This window comes from Rhipicephalus microplus, chromosome 8 (genome assembly GCF_043290135.1).
Source record: "Rhipicephalus microplus isolate Deutch F79 chromosome 8, USDA_Rmic, whole genome shotgun sequence".
NCBI lineage: Eukaryota > Metazoa > Arthropoda > Arachnida > Ixodida > Ixodidae > Rhipicephalus > Rhipicephalus microplus.
The window spans coordinates 78,732,618-78,758,553 of NC_134707.1; the positions used below are offsets into that span (position 1 = coordinate 78,732,618).

A 25,936-nucleotide genomic window follows, 5' to 3' on the forward strand; every position below is an offset into this window, starting at 1 on the left:
GGTAGGCGTTGGGCAGTGCTATCTCGCCCTCCTAGCTGGCATTCCCCTAAAAGTCGCATGATGCGTCCTTTGGAGCCACTGGGCGCGTCCCACAGAGACTCTGGATATGTCCCAATTGTGGTGGTGCACCCTCCTCCTCGAGTGTCTCGGCGCACCTGGCGTCGGTGGCTTCCTCCTCTACGTTTTGTACATGCGTTGTAAATATAAACGTTTTGTTCTCTTCTGGTTGCTTTTTGCCTTGCCACTGCCTGTATGCTTCCCGCTGAGGGTTGGCCCTCGCAACGTTCTACCCAAGAGACCGGTAGTGCCTCTCTCGTAACAGTATAATATTCACGTTTATGTCCTCTGAGCACTGACATATGCGCTCTAAAGTGCATGCAAGCTTTACTTAAGCAAGAAAAACCATTTGAATATCAGTGTTGTCGATTTGCCTGTCGATAAGCCCGCACTGGTCACATTACTACTACTACGCTTAAATAGACTCGCTGATCCACCTTGTAACGCCTGTCTGAAAGCCGAAAAAATGAATCATATCGCTACTCACTGAGGCTTTTTCCATGAAAATGATTCCCACATGTCATGAGATCAGCGGAATTCTTTTAAACTACTTTTCTGACAAAGAAACATTAAGTATACTTTGTGTGATTACATGTAGAAAAAATTACTGTATTTCACATAACTGCAAGAAATCCTATGGTGTACGTCACCAGAGGTATACTGCAATATCATTGATGAATTGAAGCCAGCGGCACATCTAAACAAAGACGGTGACTGAATCGCAGCATAGCGAGCAACAGAACATTGTACTGACAATTTTGTGAGCATGCGTGACATATCATACTATTCATTTTTGAGCATTTTTCAAGGATCTGTTTGAGGTGGCCTGGATAATCAAATAACTTCACACTGTTCACACCAATATTGAAGCATGAATGTAATGAAACTTTGTTGCGCCGTCTTATAGACTTGCTCCTTTTGGTGATACATGCGACGAATCCGCAACATTATTTTTTGGGGGACATTTTTTTCTCAAATCTGTGATAAGCAGCAGAACGCTAATATTTTCTACACAGACGTGTTACATATTCAGTCAGACGCATCTTAAGCTAAACCAATTAGGCTAACTCGGAAGGAACTATCTCATTAAACTTCGTCTAACTTCATCGCTGCAAATTCGCATAATTATACTTGCTTCATTGCGTTAATAGAGTAAATGCAAAAAAATCCTACAGTATACAGCAGCAAGCATTTGTTCGCGTAGTGTGCATAAGCGTATTTTTTAACTGTGGCTAAAATTAGCTGGGCAACCTATATTAACTCGGCATGGAGCTTTAACGTAGAGTAAGCAGGATGTGTACTACTACAGACAATATAAATGATATTGTCCCCGTTTCAATGCTAGGATAAAATTAAGTAGGGGTACTAAATCATCTGTTTAACGATGAGCACGAAAGAACTACATAGCCTAGTTGACAAGTTCAAGGCACTCAAGTTATAGACATTTGAGTTTTGATTTATTACATTGTTTGAATTTCGCCATGTCAAGTCAGTCAACATGCTTATATAGGTCCGAATATGCTGCGTCACAACAAGTGAAACAAAAATCAATCAAACACTAATGTAAATAAAGGACTTCTCAAAGATTAAATCAAGTGTGAACACAGCACGCAATCAATCAAACATACATACACACACCGAGGGTGTGTGTTTGTGAGTGTGTGTGTGTTTAATTTTTTGAAATGTACCCGCTAGCTCAACAACAAGTTCTTTCAAATAAAAGACGTAGCTATTATTGCAATAGATGACCACGTGGTGAACGAAATCAATTGAACTTGGGGAGGTGTTTAGACTAAGCGTACAAACTCGAAAGGATCAACAACAACAAAAAAAAAACGTGGCTAATCCTTCTCTTTGGGAATATATTTAACACGAAAGGGAAACGCGTCTCCTCAAAAGTAGTTGAGCATTTATTGAGCGTTACTTCAGCACAAAGGCGAACGAATGAATGCTGCAGCAACAAACTGCTATGTTACGCGAAGAACGCCGATAAGCTCGAGACTTGCTGCACGCACCCCAAGCAGAACAAAAGCACGAAATTACCACACACATGTCGAGTGCGAACAAACAACTGTCGAAGCTCGACACTCGAAGCACGCTGCTCAAACAGAAAGAAACACGCGCCAAACGAACGCCCAGGTATACACCTGGACGAGTGCTAACTGCCACAGTTCTTACATGTTCGTGCGTGAGAAGTGCGTGCTTTCCTAAACGCGGCTACGCTCGCGAGTGAAGTGCCATTGGTGTTCCTTTCAAAGCAACCTTTCGGTGGAAGCACAAGTTTAATCAGCAGAGATACGAGGCGTCCCAATCCTGAGATAAGTGCTTGCGCGAGAAAGCGACCACACCTGGAAACGCAAGCCATCAGGTTATGGAACAGTTTGCCTACATACATAACTACTTGTAATAACGAAGATAACTTCCTATCACTACTTCGGGACCACCTATGTGTTGCTCTCTTTGTATAGTAGTAACCTTACCATAGTTGCATCATGTAATTATGTCATTTTCATCCTGAAACTAGTGATTCACACATTACTTATGTATACCGTTCCTTTATCATGAGAATTTTTTTTAGACACCGCATGAGTAACCTTTGTATAAATTCATATTTTTTTACTTTCTAGGTGTGTTTTTAAAGTTCACGTGCAATGTTCTTGTTAATACACCAAATTGTCAGCTTCGAAATGAACATTCTACTATATATTTATTCTGTGTATGCCCTTCCCGCAACAATCTCCGTTGGGATTGGCTGTATGTCTGAAATAAATAAATAAATAATAAAATCTCTGTTAACTTTGTTTTCTATTCTGAAAGCATTGTCTGAAGGTAACACTGTCTATGTTTATTTGTGTGTATAGTTTTGTCCAGCCGTCAGCTACTGAAAAATTTACTGAATATTTTCCTGTAGCCGCTGGAAAAGGTTGATTTCGAACATGCTTTGCATGCTTGGCTTGTGCCTGCGGGTATCGCTCATATAATGACGCAGCAGTGTATGACGGAACAGTATAATCGAGATTAGTATGTGCAAGAGCTAAATAACTATTTTAACATGAGCGGACGGTAAGTGTTATTTGCCGCACATATGATCTCGCTTAGAATGCCCACTGGGGAACAGGCTCATGGAAATGTCACGCAGCTGTGTCTGGGAAACAAGTTAACTGCTACGCTACTACACATCTTTAACTGCTACGACTATATTCCTTCTTGAAGTGCTGCATATTTTCAGCAAAATCTTGCTATCTTGGCAAGAGACACCATGTAAAGAGCATCCACCACATCAGCATTCATATGGCTTGCCAAGTAACATTTGGCCAAACCTACCATTTTTGACACTTCGGTTTGCAGTAGACTTCCTAGAATGTAAACGCTGCTGTGGTGTGTGTGTGTGTGGCATTCTTATCTATTGATTCTGGCATGTTAAACCTCACACTTCCATTTTCTCTTGCAGCAATGAGATGCTTCGCACATGCCTTCGGTGACATCACGCTGTGCTAGCTTGATGGAAACGCCAGTCTTGCGCAACTCGATTCTTTTCCAACTCGAGAAGTTGGCCTTCTCTCTGCAATGATGACACAGACTGCCTTACGCTGGGAATTCAAGATTGTTTTTCCACAGAAGACGCACAGAACCTTTGATGTATTATGCCACTTGGTTAGTGTTGGCTGTGGTGTGGCGAAGTCTACTTCTACGTGTGCTGACACGTCACCTCAAAAAAAAAATAAAAACAATAAGCACTTCTTTTCCTTTCGATTTCGTCTACCTTTTGTGTTACAAGCACCCAAGCAGGGCTCTGCCAAGCAGCTCTCGCCATGTGTCAAGTGTGTGACAAGCATACTTGAGATAAATATTCATTTCCCCAAGGAGTAACTGGAAGCATGTGCAGTTAGGCCTCAGAGAGTAACTGCCAACACGCGGGAGTAACGGTCGAGACTGGTCGTTGGTATTAAGGGAGCAACTGGTTGGAGTAATTTTTGGTCCACAGGGAGCAACTGAAGGGAGTAACTGTTCATCCTCCAAAGGTGGAACTGAAAGGGGAGCAACGGTTCGTCCCTCTGCAGTTACTCCTTTTAGAGAAGTAATGGGAATGGCATTGTCATTGCTCCATGTAGAAGCAACCCCTGTACTTCCATTGCTCCCTTTTGGCTTACAGTGTACGATGCATGTGCTGTGTTGTTATATCACAAAGAGAATGCTTGATCTGGAAGGGTCTTGTTTTTCATCAACCTCAGTGTTTTCGTCATATAGTGAAATGGCGGACATCGCTCAACTTTTAAATGTTTCGCCCCTAAAAACTAAATTAGTATACTTCGACACGAGTGGACAGCACTCCTTAGCTTGCCACTCAATGGCATCGTCAAGGACAATGGCCTCACATTCATAACGCAAAGCAGTGTTGTCCACATAAAACTGCTAGCTGCGACAGTGAAAAACCGCCCATCAACATTTCACTCACCCTTTACATGAGGTGTGCGGCGCTACTACTGCTAAAGCTCAAGCTATTGCTAGTCCTATGCTAATGTTACTGATGGCAGTAAGACTTCTCGATTGATTTCGTCCCTCCAACGGAGCATCTTCAACACTTAACCTGCTATGGTGCCCTGTCACCGTACACTGCAGCGCCCTGGGGCAAAGTGGAATAAACGTGTTTTCAGTCATTCATTCACGAGTTGACGCACGTGATTGCCTCAATTGTTTTCGTTTATTTGACAAAACATTTAGTCTCCAAGGTGAGAATTCGTGGAGCGTGAAGCCTTGAAGTTTCGGCAGTACGACTTGGCGCCAAAGTTCACTCACATCAAGCCTGCACACCTTGGTCTTTTAGGTCGTCCTCACCGAGGTCGTGGGCCTTGAATGCTGCAGAATACATGCGTAACAAATAAATATATCGGATATGAAGGTAACGCATGCCACTATTCTCATGAAATGACAGGCAAGGTACTCAAAGAGAACAATGGCAATTCAACACATAACTTTATCCAGTTCAATAATTGCAAAAGAGACTATTTTCACGTACTTTGTGTTTGACGTTCAATGTTTTTAAAGAATGTTTACCTCGTGTGCTAAACATTTTGACAACTAATGCGCGCAGTTAAAAGTGTGGGAGGGCACGATGTGGACAAACAAAATTGGCAGATCCTACGCAAAGTGGGAAATGAGGATATACGAACATGAATTAGGAAGGTCCATGTGCGCTTTAAAATCAGCACAACAATAGGAGGCGGATGTACATTATGCCGAACATCATTTCGATGTCATGATTATCCTGTTAGCGCCTGGAATTTGTGTTTGTGGTCTATTCACGTCACGTAATACCACATTTCGTATATGTGAAACTAGCGAAGCGGTCGTGAGCACGCTAAGAGCGTTGCATGTTGTTAAGTTTTACATGACAAGCATGTGATGATCATCATGTTTGCGCCTGTCATATAACTTCGCCTTCCGTTTACGTCGCGTCAAACCAAATTTGGTATATATGGAGCTGACGAAACAGCCGTAAGCGCGCTATGGGCGTAGCATGTAGTCATGTTTTATATTACACGCATATGATGATCATGTTTGGACGTACTATTTAAATTCGCCACCCATTCACGTCCCGTAATGTCAAACTTGGTATTCGTTACGGTAGCAAAACGGCCGCAAGCGTCTCATGAGCGTAGCATGTAGGGATGTTTTACATGACACGCATGTCATGATTATTATGTTTGGACGTGTCATCTACATTTTTTGCACGTCACATAATGCCAAATTTCGTATAAGTGACGCAAGTGGAAGGGTCACGAGCGCATCATGAGCATGGTATTTTGTCATGTTCTTATGGGACCCGCATCTTATGAATATCATGTGTAATACCATGAATACCATGCGTAATACTAAATTTGGTATATGGGAAGCTAGTGATAGAATTGTAGGAGCACCATGAGCGTGGAATGTAGTCATGATTTACGTGACATGCGTGACATGATTTCCACGTAAGGGTATGTCACTTATGTTCGCCATGCACTCATGTCATGCTTTCACGAGGTCGTGACGACGACGAAAGGCATAGACTGTACGTTGAATATTAGACATGTTTATTCAGCCGAACTTGTGGCCACACAAGAGGAACTTGTGATTACAGCAAGGCACTGGCACTGATATCAACGAATCGAGCGTCGGCCGTCGACCAACTGACAAGCGGCGAAGCGTGTCGGCATTTATATACTTGCCACCGAACATTCCAGCGTTATGGCTAGCGGCGACGTAGGTTCCAGAATAAACTGAAATGCTCACAAAGTGGGTGTAATCTAAACAAAATGATCTACTGCAGTCCTGAAGGTTCTCGAATACTGTTGGTGTGGTTTGCACTGAGAATTGGGTACAGGGTAATGGGCTGATCAGAAAACTCGAGGAAGAAGCGTGCCAATACCACACCAGTTTTGCAATATGTCATGTGAACAAACCCACCACATGAGCAGAAAGACCATGAATTGTAAATCGTGACGTTCAAGATATAAATATCAAGATTTTCATGTTATGACTATTCAGTTATGCTCGTCATACACTCATGTTATGGCATACCAATTTTCGTAAAGATACCATTATCCAAACGGCCAGGAGAGCTAAATGTCATAGGCGGCTAGATAGATAGATAGATAGATAGATAGATAGATAGATAGATAGATAGATAGATAGATAGATAGATAGATAGATAGATAGATAGATAGATAGATAGATAGATAGATAGATAGATAGATAGATAGATAGATAGATAGATAGATAGATAGATAGATAGATAGATAGATAGATAGATAGATAGATAGATAGATAGATAGATAGATAGATAGATAGATAGATAGATAGATAGATAGATAGATAGATAGATAGATAGATAGATAGATAGATAGATAGATAGATAGATAGATAGATAGATAGATAGATAGATAGATAGATAGATAGATAGATAGATAGATAGATAGATAGATAGATAGATAGATAGATAGATAGATAGATAGATACGTTCATAGTCGCTGAAGCTCGCTAAGAAATGCTTCACATTTAATACTGCGTTGGCCGTGCAGCGCCAATATCGCCGTCCTGATCCCGAGCACCGCCCAGACGCCGCCGACTATGTGTCCGCCGACACCCAACGCGGCAAGCTGTCTCCTTGCCGTGCATGACCACCGCTCGCTCTAAAGCGACGCCAACTGCCACGGTTACCGCCGGAAGACTACAAAATTTATCCTGCAACCCCCAGGGTTCATTACACCTAGCCGATCTTGGACCAGCCCGCCTCTCTGAAGCCTTATGCACCACTGCCGGATTTCACTCACCCGCAGTCTTTAACACCGACCAGATGCGCATTCACCCGTCCAACAACACTACCACTGTCAGTACGCCTGACGTGAACCGTGCAATGACTTACCTGAATATTACCCAACTGAAATTGCCGATCAATCCTGTGCCATAGCTTTGTATGCCCCTGCACCTGACAACTCGGTTAGAGGCATAATATTCAGTGCACACAGCTTCGAAAGTGATGACGAGATTTTAAATGAGCTTTGCGCCCGCAATCCAACAATTGACATCGTAAGCACTCGGCGACTGGGCAGGCATTTCGTCTTAACCATCGCTGGTCATACCCTACCCAAGCATGTCCACTACTTTGCTTTCACGCTGTTGATATTTCCCTTCAGAGAACGGGTAGAGGCGTGCTTCAGTTGCAGACAAACTGGTCATAACACCGAAGCCGAAACGAGATAACTGCCATCGTTTTGGCGAAAGCCACCCGCAACCTACCGGCAGCAAAGAATTCAATTGACCGGCGCAATTCGTCGTTTGTTTAGGCGGCCACCTAACCGGCAGTCACAACTGTAAATACGGATTCCTGAAAAGGAAGCTTCCAGGAAACGACAAGAGCACCGACAAAGCAACTCAGCATCTTTCCGACTCCCAGACCGAGAGTACTAGTACCGACAATAAGAATTATCAGGAATCATTCCCGCTGCTTCGGAGAAGGAGCACTAGTGATACCATACCTGACAACGGTGCCCGCTCCCGATCCCCGTCAAAGACCCGGGATCGCCACAACAGACTTCCGGCCGTCTCGCTCGCAAATAGCGTTGCTTGTCAACCGGACAAGCAGTGACAGCCGCAGACACAACCCTTCAAAAACCAACAGGTAAGGGAGCTGGCAGAACAGGTCAAACTATTGCAACAACAATTGACTGACGCTCGATAAAAGCAAACGATTGGAACGCAAGCAAGCGCCCGCTGGCGCAACTATTACGAACAGTACCGAACAGATCATGGCCTGTGCCGCGCAAAATGAACACACTGCTAAAACAGACGTAGACCCGGTCGGAGGATGAAACGTAAGGCTTATGAACCAACATACGTAATTACCACCGCAGACCTAAACGTCTCGCGAATCAATGATCGAATAGAAATTCTAGAATTTCTATTTGACAAAATGTCTTGGGAGCAAACTAATCGACACCAACAGCTCACTGAGAGTATCGGTGCCCTTGGTATGGCTCTTACAGCTCGCTTAGCTTCGCTCCCCACTCTGACCGAGAGTGCAGCTGCGGCCGATGTAATCACATCACAGACATCGTCCTCAACTCCCACGCAGTCCATTGCTCACAAAAGTCCCAAAATGCCCTCGACCCAATCTGTCAGTGCAACGCCATATTCACGAAAAGATGACCAACGAGACTAGCACGCTTTTCTGGCCGTGAAATTGCAGGAGCTACCGCAACAAACACGCAGCTTTGCAATTTCACCTCCAATCCACCGACCAGTCCCCTGATATAATTGCGTTACAAAAGACAGGCTATCCTGCGAAACTGTCTAGATATGCCGCATTCAACGAATTTACCACTGCCGGTAAGCAACTAGCTACTGCCATACTGGTGCTACACAATGTAACAGCAATCCAACATGACTTGCAATATCCAGAGATAGCTCACACTCTCGTAGAACTTCTCCCCCACAAACGCTCGGATAGCAGCGTATACGTTTTAAATTTGTATAATCCGCCCAGAGATACTAGTACCCACGTTGCCTCACTTCTAAGAAAAGTTAGCAAAATAGCGGGTCACTCGCAGCTGATAATATTAGGTGACTTTAATGTCAAACATACCGAAAAAGGTTACCCCAAATGTGACCGCAAGGGCACTAAACTATGGGCAACAATTAGGGACTTATATCTTACCTTACTCACGCTTCCCAACTGACCAAAAAATACTGGGAATAGGGTCAGTCGCAACACAACCACTGACTTGACACTTGTTAAAAACGCATACGCAGTTATGGGGGGAAACTCCGAACAACATTTAGGAAGCGACCATTATCTGCTTTCCATCAACGTACCCACTAAAGGCTGCCAAAAAAAATAAAATTCACTACTAAACACACGAAATGAGGTATCTTTTGCCTCCTGGGAGACAAGCGCTTAACCACCACTATTGAAGATTTCTATGAGTGAACTACTGATCCCACTAATGATGCTAAACGGGCTACATGCGAAACAACAACGAAGCGGGATGGCCCCGTCCCGGACTCGAGGCTTGCGCACCTGTGGGAAGCACAAGCCAGATTACATCGCCGATGGCTCCGCCAAAAGCACAATCAAAAGTTGAAACGCCGACTAGCACAAATTGACAGGGACATCGAGGAGTACTAAAGGAAAAACTGTGTCAAACAGAATGGCATCAGCTATGTGACAGGCTCAACGGTCAGCTAGGAAACAAAAACACCTGGCAGCTACTCATGCACTTATTGGATCCTGAGCAGACTAAAAGCACGTCGCGCAATAAAATGCATCACCTCGTTTACATATACACGGGAACCAACCATGAATTAGTGCAAGAACTGAAAAACAGGTATTTAAACACACAAGTAGACTCGTCACAAATGCCTGAATACTCCGGAAATACTAACCATGAGCTAGATTGGGATATAACCGAGGCGGAAATACGTGCTCTTTTGAATAGTATTCGTACGACGGCTTCCCCAGGAGATGATCAAATTTCCAACAAAATACTGCGTAACCTAGACGATAAGTCTATTACGGCAATTACTGACCTTATGAAGAAACATTGGGCATCTGGGACACTACCGCCAAGTTGGAAACATGCTCGACTGATATTTAATCTCAAGCAGGGCAAGACATTAGGTCTGGAAAATCTTCGGCCTATTTCTCTTACATCATGTTCAGGAAAAGCAATAGAACACGCTATTCTACGACGACTAGCAGCTTATGCAGAGTCGAGAGACCTGCTACCCCCCACGATGGCGGGATTCCGCCAGCAATTATCCACACAGGATATAATGCTGCAACTTCACAATGGTATAATAAATCCAAGACACACAGTGGCTACCAGGACCATCCTGGGCCTGGATATCACTAAAGCATTTGATAATGTGTCCCATGCTGCTGTACTTGAACACTTGGCCCAAATGAACGTCGGCAGTCGCACTTACATTTATATCAGAACTTTTATGCATGAACGCACGGCTGAACTAACCATTGGCGACCTCAAAAGCGCCAAAATCACCCTTGGAACACGGGGCACTCCACAAAAAGCCGTGTTATCACCGTTCCTCTTTAAAATTACGATGCGTAGCCTGCCCGTTCTCTTGGATCAGATCCCACACAATAGGCACTCACTGTACGCTGATGATATGGACCTGCACAGGCTCACATGGGCAAATCTGTGACGCTTTGCAAACAGCTGCCGACACTGTACAGGAGTACGTAAAGAAAGTGGGCCTTAGTTGTTCTCCCAACAAATCCGAGCTCTTAGTAATCAGAACCAAAAACAAGAAGAATGACTCCTACAGTGGAGTGTGCTCCGCAATAGATATCACAGTAAATAGAGACGTTGTCCCCGCTGTTCGCACAGCCAGGGTTTTAGGGGTGCTCATCCAGCAAAACACTCATAACACAAAAGCTATCAACAAGTTACAGGCATCCGTACAGCAAACGACTACGCTTCTAAGGAGAGTGGCAATGAAAAATCAGGAAATGAAGGAATCCGACCTATGCAAGTTAATCCACACTTTTGTAATCAGTCGAGTCACCGACTCATTCCCCTACTACCAACTCAGAAAGAAGGATGTGGAAAAACTCCCTAATTTGACAAACACATAAAGGTGCCCTAGGACTTCTCAGATACTCAAGCACAGAAAAACTACTGTGCCTTGGTATCCACAACACAGTGGAGGAACTAATAGAAGGACATTTAACGGCCCAATAAGAAAGGCTCTCACGGACCAACGCAGGCTTTACATACTCAACCGTCTCGAACAACGCACTAGTTGCACGCTCAACAACAAGGTTTTCCTGCCAGCGGCAACTCGTGCAGACGTTGTAATTAAACTCCTGCCCAAAAATATGCTGGCAGGAATGCATGACGAGAGACGAAAGGCAAGAGCAGAAAACCTCGCAAAACAATTTCAGGATCGCCCAAACGTTCTGTATGTTTACGTCTATCGACAAGCGAGAGACCGTTACACCATATGCGCGGTGACCGGGAATAGGGAACTTATTACTGTAGCCACCGTAAAAACCGTCTCAGCATTAGAGGCAGAAGAAGCCGTCATCGCGCTGGCCACCTCAATTCCGGCTACCGATTCTATGCTGAGTGATTCGAAAAGAGCACTCATGAATTTTACGATGGGCTGTGTTGGGCCGATCGCGGCCAACATCATCAATAATAAGAAACGAGACAATAAAATACAACTTATATGTGTGCCCGCTCACGCAAAGAATCCAGAGAATTAGGCGGCCCACCAAGTAGCCTGAGGTTTGATCAACCGGGACGTGGACCCCTCCACCCTGCACTTCCCGCAGGAAAGAATCACCACGTATAACGAAATTACAGCGTATTACCGAGAGAACCGGAAACATGCGTGGCCCCGCAGGCAGATGTGTCAAGAGAACAGGCCACGATCTGGAGGCGAATCCAAACAGATTCTTCGCCCAGCCCTCATCGTTTGTCTAAAATTTATCCAGAGGAGATTACACCAAACTGCCGACATTGCAGCTGCGTGAAAGCTAACCAAAATCACATTCTTCGAGAATGCCAGGGTAACCCCGCACCAAGAACAATACTGCCAGCTTCCTTCCTCGGGGAGTGGGAGTCGCTCCTGTCGTCAGCTGACTACCGTCTTCAGGCAGAAGTAGTTCACTGGACCGAAACGGTCGTGGCAAGCTTTTGGCAACAATCCGTCGAACTACCAGCAAATTAAGTTTACCGACCTTGCTATGCCATCAATAAAGTTGTTTGTCCCCACCCTTCCCTCTAAGAAATGCTTGATGCGTCCGTCGGAGCCACTAGGCACGTCTTACAGAGACGCTGGACAAGTCTCCATGACGGTGGTGCATCCTCCTCCTCAAACGCCTCGGCGCATCTGGCGTCGGCGGCTTGCTCCTCCACGTTCTGTACATACGTTGTAAATATAAACATTTTGTTCTCTTCTGGCTGATTTTTGTTTCTCCACTGCCTGGATGCTTCTTGCGGGGTTGTCCCTCGCAACGCGCTATACCAAGAAACCGGTGGTGCCTCTCTCATAACAGTACAGTATTCACGTTTAAATCCTCTGAGCACTGGCATATATGCTCTAAAGTGCGTGCAAACTTTAGTTAAACAAGAAAAAAACCATTTAGATGTCAGTGTTGTCAATGTGCCTGTTGATAAGCCCGCAATGGTTACAAAACGACTACTACGCTTAAAAAGACTCGTTGATCCGCCTTGTAACGCTTGGCTGAAAGCCGAAAAAAAATGAATCATATCGCTACTCGCTGAGGGATTTTCGTGAAAACGATTCCCACATGTCGTGGGATCTGCAAAATGCTTTTAAATTTCTTTTCTTACAAAAAAGTATACTTTGTGTGATTACGTGTTGGAAAAAATTTTTATGGTGTACGTCACCAGAAGTATATTGCAGTATTATTGATGAATTGAAATCAGCGGCGCATCTATGTGAAGAAGGTGACTGATTCGCAACCTAGCGAGCAACAGAACATTGTTTGTACTTAAGAATTTGGGAGCATGAGTAAAATATTGTGATGTTTAATTTGGGAGCATTCTTCAGAGATCTATTTGTATTTGCCTGGATAATCAATAAACTTCGCATTGTTCACACTAATATTAAATTGAATGAAAGGAAACATTGGTTGCGTCATTTTATAGACTTGCTCATGTTGGTGATACATGCGAAAAGTCGGCAAAATTTATTTTTGAGGGATATTTTTTTTCCAAATGTGTGATAAGCAGCAGAACACTAATATTTTTTGCACAGACGGGTCACATAATTAGTGACGCATCTTAGGCTAAACCAATTAGTCTAACTCGTAAGGAACTATCTCATTAGTTTTTTTTTGTCTGACTTCATCGCTCCAAACTTGCATTATGTTCTTGCTTTATTAGGCTATAACATTAAGTGCGAAAAATGCTTACTCCTGCAATATACAGCATTAAGCATTTATTCGCGTAGGCACAGAGTGCATAAGCGTACTTTTTAACTGTGGCCACAGTTAGCTGGGCAACCTGTATGAACTCGGCATGGAGCCTTAACGTAGAGTAAGCAGGATGTGTACTACTACAGACAATAGAATTGATAATGTTCCTGTTTCGGTGCTACGAGAAAAATTAGGTAAGGGTACTAATTAATCCGTTTAACGACGAGCACGAAAGAACTACATAGCCTAGTTGACGAGTTCAAAGCATCCTAGTTATAGACATATGAGTTTTGATTTACTTACATTGTTCGCGACCCTCCACTTCAGGTGCGTCAAATTGATCATAGTGAGCCGAATATCCTGCGTCACCACAAGTAAAACAAAAATCAATCAAGTGACTAATTTAAGTGAAAGACTTCAAAAAAATAAACCAAGCGCGAACACACGACGAAATCACTCAAACACCACACACACCCAGGGTGTGTGTGTTTGCGTGTGAATGATTGTGTCGTGTGTTCACACTGGACTTATTTTTTTTTAAATGTTGTACCAACTAGCCCAACAACAAGCTCTTTCAATTAAGAGACGTATCTATTTTTGCAAGAGATGACCACGTGGCGGACAAAATCAATGGATCTTATGGAGGTGTTTAGACTAAGTGTACAAACTCGAAAGGAACAACAACAAAAACGTGGCTGATTCTTTTCTTTAGAAATGTATTTACAGGCAAGGGAAACGCATCCTCACAGAGATAGTTGAGCGTTTATTGTGCGTTGTTCAGCGGGACGGCTCAGTGCTCTTTCATAGTGAATTACGAAGTACTCGAAATCATTCAACATTTTTTTTTTCTTAACACGCTTTGTTTCAACACAAAGGCGAAGGAATGAATGCTACAGCAATAAACTGCACTGTCGCGCGAAGAACGGCGAGATGCTCAAAACTTGCTTCGCGCACCTCTGCTTGAGGTGCGCAAAAATCAATCAAATGACTAATTTAAATAAAAGAGTCATTGGCGACCCAGGTTCCTAGTGGGCGTGAGGGGTTTGATGAGGTAGTTGACAGCGGAAGTTTGCTCTAGAACGCGATAAGGCCCATGGTACCTGCTGACGAACTTTGTAGAGGCACCAGAAGCAGCACTGGGAGGCACCCGCAGCCAAACAAGAGAGTTGCGCGAAAACTTGTAGTGGGACCGTTTATCGTCGTGACGACATTGCTGTAGCCCTTGTTCTTGTGTTGTGAGGGTGCGATCTAATTGCCGACATTCTTCCGCATATCGAATGGCTTCGGAAACTAGTGTATCTCTGGATGAGTCGGGTCGGTAGAGGAGAATGGTGTCGATTAGAGATGGTGGAGATTATTCTTCCCTACATCACGTAGGAAAGAATAAGACCCCAGTTGGTGTGGTTGCAGGCGACATACATAAAAAGCACGTTGCCAAGAGTGCGGTTGAAATGTTCGGTCAAGCAGTTTGTTTCTGGGCGATATGTGGTAGTATAGCGATAAATCACATGGAATTCAGCAAGAAGTTCTTGAATAACATCCGCGAGAAAGACGCGGCCTCGGTCGCTCAAATGTTCAGGTTGAGCGCCATAACGCAGAACAAAACGTTGCAGCAGGAAAGACGCAACGTCAAGTGCCGTCGTGGCTGGTAGAGCAGCCGTTTCTGCATATCTCGTGAGATGGTCGATCGCTACAATAATCCAGTGATTCCCAGCTGCTTTATATGCCGGAGGATCATAAAGTTCTACTCCGACCCGGTCGAATGGTCGCATAGGGCATGGTAACGGCTGCATTGGTGCAGTAGGACGGCTAGGATCGTGCTTGCGGCGTTGGCACTCTGTGCAAGATCGAATGTACTTTTGAACGAATGTGTACATGCCACGCCAATAAAACCAGAAACGTAGGCTGGCGTAGGTTTTAAGCAAACCTGCGTGTGCACACTGCAGATCGGCATGGAAAGCAGCACATATTCCGGCACGGAGATGCCTGGGTATAGCCATTTGCTGCTGTCAGGGTGGTAGTTGCGGCGATAAAGTGTTCCATCACGGATGGCGAAGTGAGAGGCTTGTCGGTGTAGCGCTCGAGATGGCGGGCGGGCGATTGTTTCAGATAGGAAATCCATCAGAGACGCAATCCACGAATCTTTGCGCTACTCCGCAGCCATGTCGATGGGTCCTGATAGTAGAAATAAGGTGTATTGGATGGAGACACTCGCAGTATCAGTAGAAACAGGCGAACGTGAAGAAGCATCGGCATGCTTCTGGCCTGAGAGATAAATGACACGGATGCCGTACTCTTGGAGCCGTAATGCCCATCGTGCCAAGCGTCCGGAGAGATCCTTGAGGGAGGATAATCAGCAGAGCACGTGGTGGTCGTTACAACATCGTAAAGGTGGCCGTACAGATAAGGTCGAAATTTTGTAATGGCCCGGATGATCGCTTGGCATTCTTTTTCAGTTACCAAATAATTTGCTTCTGTTCTTGTAAGAGTGCCGCTCGTGTATGCAACAACATATTCTTGGTAACCAGGCTTTTGTTGTGTGAGTACAGCGCCAAGACCGACACCACTGGCGTCCATGTGGATTTCTGTGGGAGCGCTTGAATCGAAATGTTGCACTGTGGGTGGTGTTGTAAGCAGTTCACGGAGCTTCGCCAAGGCGCTGTCACAGGCTGGAGACCACGCAGATAGATTGCGGTCTTCCTGAAAGAGGTCTGTCAGAGGTGCCATGATCGAGGCGAAATTCCGGACGAAGCGGCGGATGTATGAGCAAAGCCGAACGAAACCACGCAGCTCCTTGAGAGACGCGGGCATCGGTAACTCGCTAACAGCACGTAGCTCAGCGGGGTCAGGAAGAACGCCATCCTTCCACACGACGTGTCCGAGAATGGTCAGCTTGCGTGCTCCAAAGTGACACTTTTTCAAGTTTGGTTGGAGGCCAACTGCAGAAAGGCAGCGTAGAACCTGTCCCAAGCGATGAAGGTGCGTGGGAAAATCGGGTGAGAATACCACCACATCATCTAAGTAGCACAAACACGTGTTCCATTTGAGGCCTCGTAAGAGAGTGTCCATCATGCGCTCAAATGTTGCCGGCGCATTGCATAGGCCGAATGGCATCACGTTAAATTCTTATAAACCGTCTGGTGTAAGAAAGGCAGTTTTTGGCGTATCATCTGGATTCATTGGTACTTGCAAATACCCCAGAGCATAGGCCAAGGGAGGAAAAGAACATTGCGCCTTGTAAAGAGTCCAGGGCGTCATCAATTCGAGGCAAAGGATAAACATACTTTCGTGTTACTTTGTTTAGGCGACGATAATCTACGCAAAAGCGTATCTTGCCATCCTTCTTTTAACTTAAACAACCGGCGACGCCCAAAGACTGTTCGATAGTTGAACGACGCCTCGCTTTAGCATGTCACATACTTGTTCATCGATGACACGGCGTTCAGTCGGCGAAACATGGTGTGGTCGCTGCCGTAGTTGTGGGTGATTACCTGTGTTGATCTGGTTTCATACAGTAGATGTTCGACCTAAAGTAGCGCTGTGACTGTCAAAAGATGGCCGAAACTTGTCAAGGAGGTTCTAAAGCTCACACCTCTATTGTGGGTTTAGGTCTTCGTCGATTACAAGGTTGAGAATGTCGGCAGTGGAAAGGCCATTGCCGGAACTACAGGAGAGGGCGCCGACTTCCGATGATTTATCAGGAACGTCAAGTGTAGCGATGGTTTCGAATGTTTTTATTGAGCCGATACATTCAACCCGAAGCAGCGTAATTGGGAATGGGAACGGATTCCCCACAAGCACGTCGATTGCACCACCTTGAAGAGTAACGAGAGCGGTTGGGAGCGGTGAGAGGCGGCGATCAACGGAAGCAGTGGAAGGCGTGAAGAATGCGGTAGTGTCGACGATGGTGGAACACGACACACGTGCGAAGACAACAGCGCGTGGAGGGATCTGGGTGTCGTCACTAATAACCAACTTCGCGTAAGAATGGCGATCGTCTGCAGGTACAGCATCACCAAGGGGACAGAAGACGACTTCGGCACGGACTCAATCAATGAAGCCTTGGTGATATTAGAGAGAATCCCAGCCTGAAATGATGTCGTCAGAAAAGTGAGGGAGTAATACGAACTGCACTGTGTAGGGCACCCCTTGAATTACAAGTCTGGCGGTACACGCGGCCACAGGCTGCACAAGCTGTGCAGTGACAGTATGAAGACACGAACCCAACTAAGGCGTTCTCACTTTTCGAATCGAATGGCAAACGTTTTCAGCGATGACGAAAATGGCGGCACCAGTATCAATAAGGGCAAGCACAGGTACACCTTCAAGAACAAGTGTGAACAAACAACTGCCAAAGCTCTACACTCGAAGAACGCTGCTCAAACAGAAAGAAAGACGCACAAAACGAATGCCCAGGCATACACCTGGACGAGAGCGAACTGCCATTGTTCTTACATGTTCGTGCGTGAGCAGCGCGTGCCTTTCCTAAACGCGGCTGCGCTGGCGAGCGAAGTCCTATTGGTGTTCTCATCAACCACTTTCACTTCAAAGCAAACTTTCGGTGGAAGCACAAGTTTAATCAGTATAGAGGTACGAGGCGCCCGAGTCCTGAAATAAGTGATTGCGTGAGTGAGCGACCACACCTGGAAACTCAAGCCATCAGGTTATGGAATCGTTTGTCTACATGCATATTTACCTGTAATAATCATGTGCTCAGAGCCTCATGCATGCCATTTCCCTACCGAAAGACAACATCATGATAGTGTTTCGCCCAAAGTGTGGCGTAAACATACAAAAGGTCCGACCTATCTTAGTCAGCGAACCCTCGTAACAGCAGCAAATATTGGTCCAGTTGCCCTGCCTGGTCCAGACCAGGCAGGGCATTATTTGTCCTAACATTTTGCAGGATATTATTAGGTGACCACGCCGTTTACAGAAACTGCAGATAAGTAGGTGGGCGTAGCGGCTATTCAGATAGCCAGAAAATATTATGAAGTAAGCACTCACGAAGCTGCTCCATGCGACACCTGCAAATGGGTGATTCGACACATCGACCCTGCTGACGATCCTCGAACTAGTGAAAGAAACATTGCGAACCACCACAGCCCTTGGCACTTGAGGCGAAAAGAATCAACAACTCAAGATCAATCAGCGTTGTATTTGAGACTTTGCGTCCCGAACTTCGTGAGATATGAACCCACTTTGGTATCCTTCTCCCTCTAATGCAAACAAGTGGACTCGTCAGGCCACCTTCGGCAAGTGAGCTTTCGCTGTCAGGGCTTTGCCTGGTTGGCGTTGTGTTCGGAAAGCTCCGTCGCGGCGTCGTCGTCGTCGGAGGATCTTCGGTAGTTCGTCGCACAGCAACCGCACCTCCACCGGTTGCTGCCCTTAGTTTCCCGGATACGGGCTAGGAGACCGGCCCCGCGTTGGGCCGGAGTACTGCCGGGGGTGCGGTGACATGCGGCGGCTGGGCGACGGCGAACGGGAAGGACTTCGTGGTGTCCATTGAGTTCCTGTCAGGTAATCGGCGATGTCACGTGGCCATTCCCCTGGCTGCGGACGTGGTGAATCGACGGCGAAGCCACGCAGTCCCATCTGTCGCTACTGGCAACGGCGGTAAGTGTGCCCTGCCTCGCCGCAGTGGTAGCACAGTGGGCGGTGGTCTGGGGTGCGCCAAACGTCGGTTTTCCTCGGCGCACTGCGTGGCTCGCTGGCGAACGGTAGGTCGTCGGTGGGGGTGGTGGCGGCGGTGGTGTCTGGCGACGAAAGTGCGACGGGGCGGCGTTTCGGCGTGGACGGGGAGGAGCGTTGTGGCGCACTGCAGCGGCGTAGCTCATAGTTTCTGACTCGGGCAGCGGTGTTTGGGGAATTCGAAGCGATTGCCGAACTTCTTCTCGCACAATGTCGGCGATTGAATCCACTTGAGGCTCCGCCGAAGGTAACAGCTTGCGCAGCTCTTCCCGCACTATCGCTCGGATCGTTTCACGCAGGTCTCCGGAGTTACTGGCTTGAGCAGCAGCGCAGTCTGCAGTCAGGCGACGATTATACTGTCTGGTGCGCATGTCCAGGGTCTTTTCGATAGTGGTCGCTTCGGCTACAAATTCTTGGACGGTTTTCGGTGGGTTTCTCATCAGTCCCGCGAAGAGCTCCTGTTTGACCCCTCGCATGAGGAAACGAACTTTTTTCTCCCCAGGCATGTCTGGGTCAGCGCGACGGAATAGTCGAGTCATTTCTTCTGAGAAAATGGTGACATTTTCATTTGGTAGCTGAACGCGGGTCTCTAATAAAGCAGCGGCCCTCTCTTTGCGAGCGGCGCTCGCGAACGTTTGCAGGAATGCGCCGCAGAAAACATCCCACTTTTGGAGCGTGGACTCCCGATTTTCGAGCCAGGTCCTTGCGGTGTCTTTCAAATAGAAGAACACACGACGCAGCTTTTCGTCATGGTCCCAGTGGTTGAGGGCAGCCACACGGTCGTATGTTTCTAGCCAGGACTCCGGGTCTTCGAACGATGACCCATGGAAAATTGGTGGTTCCCTGGGTTGTTGCATGACCATCGTGGGCTGGGATGCGGCGGTTGTCATTGTCGCTGCAGTCGCGGTCATGGCCTTGGTCTTCCGCGCCTTGTCTTGTAGAAGCCCGTACTCCGGTGGTAGCCCTTGATGTCGGCGGCTTGTTCGCTGCTCCCGGTTGGCGTCGGTGTCTTCTCCGCGACGTGGGCTGGGTTCACGACTTGACGGGGGCGTCCGGTACATGAAAGAAGCAGCACTTCCACCAGATGTCACGGGGTCGTGACTTGGCCGAAGACAGGAGACTTCGTGTTGGGATTTAACTGTTTATTTGGGCGAACCTGTGCCCGGTAAACGGAAAGTCCAATTACAGCAGCAGTCTCGCACAGATAGCAGTCTCGGACTGATAGCGGCGAATTGAGCGTCGGCCTTCGATCAACAACTGACAAGCGGCGAAGCGCGTCGGCATTTATACTCTTGCTGTCGAATGTTCTAGTGTTATCGCTGGTGGTGGCATAGGTTCCAGAACAATCTGTACTGTTCGCACAGTGGGCGTGATCTTATCGAAATGATCTACTACAGTCTGGAACCTTCTCGAAAACTGCAGGTGCGGTTTGCGCTGAGAATCGTGTGGTGTTTTGGGACGATAACAAAAACTTGGGAAATGGAACGTGGCAATATTATACGTATGCGGGAACCTCGGCTACCGTGGGGGCGTTTGCACTTATCTAGGCTGCACCGAATTCAGAGGCTGCGAGGCGCGGAATTGCTAACCCAACCTTATCTCCAGTGTATGGTTCCCAATGCAAGCTGTACGGAGGCTTTCACAAGGCGGTGGACAAGGTGTACTCCAAGCAATATTTCATCCCATATGAGTTGCGTGCACAACGACAACAAGCCCGACTGGAGCATCAAGGTCAGGCACTGCTGGACGAAGATGATTGACCGACAGAACGAGGCCGATCTATATAGAAGACGTTGACACTCAGCCACTCCCCCTCCTGATCTCGGTGCCGCACGTCTGCGAGGACATCAACCACTAGCAGGAGTCGCTCAGGATCACCGGCTTGATTCGCGGGACAGAACAATGGAGGCGACCGAATGTGGGTGGTCAGAAGCACCAGGACAACTACGCCGAAGGAAAAACGTGAGTTTTGCAACACTGATAAAGAATTGATAGCTGTGTTAAAACAGAAGTTAGGAGAGCTGAAAGCCGCTTATGCCAAGCTAATCCCCGAGTTATCTGAAGCACATGAAGCAAACAGCAGTACGGCAACGCACACTCCCGAACTACCAACCGATATTGAAACTTCCCTACCTCTCGACATTGCGAGACAGGGAGAACAACGTGTAGAATATCTGGCTCGTAGGAAGCCAGCTGTAACACGACCGCGAATGTCCGCGCAATGAGGACGCCAAGCATGTCGACAGCGAGAATATGAGGCTAATGAACGAGAACATGATGCGAATGAACGAGAAAGTGGACACGTTTAGTATGCGAGTAGAGAAAATGGAAATGTACATGAAAAATACAGTAGTACCATACATGGAGAAGATGAAGTCATAGCACGAATCATAACACTTGGGCCTAAATTCACAAAGCTGTCCGTGCGCAGGCCTTCGTAACAGCGTTTTATAACTCACCTTTACTTTGTTTTCTGCATATGTTTCCTGGATTTTATCCCACTGCACGCTGACCTGTCCCACTCTGAAAAATACTAGTTTTACAGAGTGGGACTAGTTTTAAGCTCTTCAAGGGTGTTCTCAAGTTTCCTAAAAACACGCTTGCTGTTCTAAGATACTGAAGTGTTATTCTGTTACTATAGGGAGACGTGCGGCGTTTGGTTTTCCACGTTTGTTATTTATCCCTGCTCTTGAATGGACGTCCACAGACGCTGTCGTTCTTGCTGGCGTCTTCTTCTCTCGCCTTGATCGAACACGTGCAGCAGCAGCGGCACAATTTCTTCGTCTTCTCTGAGACGCTGACGACTTGCCATAGGGCACCCCCCCCCCCACCGCTCCTTTAGCGAGGTAGCCAGTCTGCGAAGGAGCGACCCCTCGGAGCAGGTTGTAGGTTCTGCTGTTGCGAAGCGCGTTCGTCTTGTTTGCGTGGATGGCTTGTAGTCTACGAGGACGGCGTCAGTGTCCAAGAAAGCCGGCCTTATGCGTTCAATGGAGACACTACCTTCACGTCCATTAAGCAGCAGAACGAAGTTCTTCGGGCAACGCTTGACAACCTTAAAGGGGCCGCCGTAAGGAGGTTGCAGTGGTGGTATGATTGCGTAATGTTGTACGAAGACGTGGGTGCAGTCGCGGAGTGCATGACTTGCGAAACTTGGGCGCGAGTGTTGACATGCGCTATAGGTGGCAGTGTTCCTAATCTTTGTATTTCCATCACGTTGACCAAGTATGCTATGTGGGCTGGAATGACAGCACATCTTCAACAAATGTCTTTGTGGTACATGTAGAAGAGAGTACAAAATAAATAGGCAGACATTCTATCCATGCGCTTACTTCAAATAATTCATTTTTTTTTGGAAACCATAGTAAACTTATTCCAATTGGCCCGACAGAGCAGTAACCTGTTCGGCTGCGAACAAACAAGACTTCCAAATATTAAAAGCTTGACACACGGTTCCGCTCGAATATACGTGTATTGGCAAGCTATCTGTGACACTGTCAGAAAACGAATTGGAATATCTCTGCATGCCTTAAGATATATTGTTTCGTTCACAGACCTCGTGGCTGTGACTCGTCAACCAAGTGAATAAGTGCACCCAAGTTTCCTATTTTTAAAGCATTGTCTGAAGGTAGCACTGTTTGTGTTTATTTTGTCTAAAGCTTTGTCCAAACGTTTACGTCAGCTACTAAAAATTTTACTGAATATCATCAAGTAGCCTTTGGAAAAGGTTGCTTTCAAGACTCCTTTGCATGCTTGGCTTGCACCTACAGGTATCGCACATTTCATGACGCAGCAGCGTATGACAGAACAGTAAAATCGAGAGTAACTATGTGACGAGCTAAATAAATATTTTAACCTGAACGGACGGTTTTTGTTATTTGCCACTTAGAATGCCCACTGGTGAATAGGCTCATGAAAATGTCACACAGCTATGTATAGGAAACTAGTTAACTGCTACGCTGCTACACAGCTTTAACTGCTACGACTATATTCCTTCTTGAAGTGCTGCACATTTTCTGCAAAATCAGCTATCTTGGCAACAGACATCATGTAAAGAGCGTCCACCACACCAGCATTTATATGGCTTGTCAACTAAATTGGGCCGAACCTAACTTTTTTTTTACTTTTCGTTTTGCAGTGGACTTCCTAGAATGGAAACGCTGCTGCGGTGTGGTTCTCATTCTTATCAACTGATGCTGGCATGTTAAACCTCATACTTCTATTTCTTCTTGCAGCAATTAGATGCTTCACATATGCCTGCGGTGACATGCCGCTGTGCTAGCTTGATGGAAACAACAGTCCTGCACAACTCGAGTCCTTCACAATTGCAGAAGTTGCCCTTCTCCCTGCAATTATATCACAGACTGCCCTATACTGGGAATTCAAGATTGCTTTTTCATGGAAGACGCACAGAACATTTGATTTATTATACCGCTCGTTTAGTGTTGGCTGTGGTGTGGCGAAGTCTACTTCTGCGTGTGTTCACACGTCGCTTCAAAGAAAAAAGAAAAAAACATAAAGCACTTCTTTTCCTTTCCATTTCATCCACTTTTTAGGTTACAAGCACCCAAGCAGCGCTCTGCGGAACTCTCGCCATGTGCTAACCATCTCACAAGCGTTCTTGAGAGAAATAATTATTTCCACTAAGAGTAACAGGAAGCCTGTGCAGTTGGTCCTCGGGCAGTAACTGCAAACATGCGGGAGTAACGGTGAAGACTAGCCGTTGGTCTTAGGGGAGCACTGGTGGGACTGGAGAGCAACGGCTCCTCCCTCTGCCGTTACTCCTTTTAGGGGAGTAATGGGAGTGACAATGAAATTGCTCCCTTAAAAGAGCAAACCATATATCCTTATTGCTCCCTTTTGGCTTAGAGTGTACCTTGCATGTGCCTTGTCGGTATGGCACAAAGAGAATAGTTGATCTGGAAGACGCTTGTTTTTGATCAACGTCAGCTTTATCGTCATCGAGAAATATTGCGGACATCGCTCGACAGTTAAATGTTTCCCCGCTAAAAACTGGCTTGATATACCTCGACATGGGTAGACAGCACTCCTCAGCTTACCACTTAATGGCATCTTCAAGACCATGGCAGCACATTCATAACCCAAAACAGCGTTGACCATATAAAACCGCTAGCTGTGACAGTGAAAAACCACCCATCAACATTTCACTCACCCTTTACATGTGGTATGCGGCGCTACTACTGCTAAAACTTAAGCTGTTGCTAGTCCTATGCTAATGTTACTGATGGCAGTATGACTACTCGATTGATTCTGTCTCTCCAATGCAACATATTCAACAGTTAACCTGCTATGGTGCCCTTTTACTGTGCACTGCAACGCCCTAGTGCAAAGAAAAATAAACGTGTTTTAAAACAGTCAATCAGGAATTATTGCACGTGATTGCCTTAATGTTTTCGTTTATGTGACAAAGCGTTTTAGTTTTTAAGGTGAGAATTCGTGGATTGTTAAGCCTTGAAGTTGTTGGCAGTATGACTTTGCCCTAAAGTTCACTCACACTGACCATGTAAGAGATCCCTTTCAAGGTCGTCCTCACCGAGGTCCTGGGCCTGGAATGCTGCATAATAGATGCATAACAAATAAATATGTTAGCAATGAAAGCAACGCATGTCATAATTCTTATGAAATTACAGGCAAGGTACTCAAAGATTACAACGGCAATTCAACATGTATAACTTTATCCAGTCCACTAAAAGCAAGAGACCATTTTCGTGCACCAAGTATTTAATGTGTAATGTTTTAAAAAATATTCAGCTCACGTGCTAAACACTATTGACATTTATAGCACGCAAATAAAAGAGTTGGAGGGCACGAAGTAGACAAAAAACATTGTCAGATCCTACGTACAGTGGAAATCGATGCTATACGAACACAAACTAGGAAGGTTGATATGTCACTTTAAATCAGCACAACGTTATAAGGTGGACGTACGTTATGTCGTACATCACTTCCATGTAATGATTATTATGTTTGCGCCTGACATTCGTGTTTGTTGTCCATTCACAACACGTAATACCAAATTTGGTATATGTGGAACTAGCGAAACGGTCACAAGCACGCTTTGAGCGTAGGATGTTGTCAAGTTTTACATGACAAGCAAGTCACGATTATCATGTTTACACGTGTCATTTACCTTCGCCGCCTATTCACGTCATGTGATACCAAATTTGGTATAAATGGAGCTAGCTAAATGGCCGACACTGCACTATGAGCGTAGCATGTAGTCATGTGTTACATTACATGCATGTTATGATTACCATGCTTGAACGTGAGATATACCTTTGTCGTTTAGTGACGTCACGAGATACGAAGTTTGGAATATGTGAAGTTAGCGAAACAGCCGCGAGGGCATTAGGAGCGTGGTATGTTGCAAAGTTCTTACGTCACACGCATGTTATGATTATCATGTTCGAACGTGTCATGTACTTTTGGCGTTCGTTCACGTCACGTAATACCGAATTTGTTATATGTGGAGCTAGCGAAATGGCCGTGAGCGTATCATGAGCGTAGCATGTAAGTCATGTTGTTACAGGACACTTATCTTTTGATTATCTTGTTTGCACCATCACATACCTTCGGCATTCATTCATGCCCCGTAATTCGAAATTCAATATCTTTGAAGCTAGCGAAGCGACCGTGAGTGTATCGTGAGCGTGGCATGTAGCATGTTATTACATGACACGCATCTCATGATTATCATCTTTGCACTAGTCACATACCTCC

General features: G+C 45.9%; 1 protein-coding gene across 7 annotated transcripts in view; it reads right to left on the minus strand.

Moving 5' to 3' along the window:
- LOC119163853 (uncharacterized) overlaps positions 1-25,936 on the minus strand; it is a 129,017-nt gene that overhangs the window by 15,349 nt on the left and 87,732 nt on the right. For 5 of the 7 annotated variants that reach the window (XM_075872188.1, XM_075872186.1, XM_075872185.1 and 2 more), the window contains 3 exons: positions 24,717-24,770; positions 13,811-13,867; positions 4,741-4,914 (listed from right to left, as the gene is read on the minus strand). In XM_075872188.1, coding sequence (XP_075728303.1) covers positions 4,856-4,914; positions 13,811-13,867; positions 24,717-24,770 — 170 coding nt within the window. In that variant the 3' untranslated portion in view covers positions 4,741-4,855. Of the gene's footprint in view, positions 1-4,740; positions 4,915-13,810; positions 13,868-24,716; positions 24,771-25,936 lie in introns of those variants that run through there. The other 2 variants (XM_037415921.2, XM_037415920.2) reach the window with 1 other exon arrangement.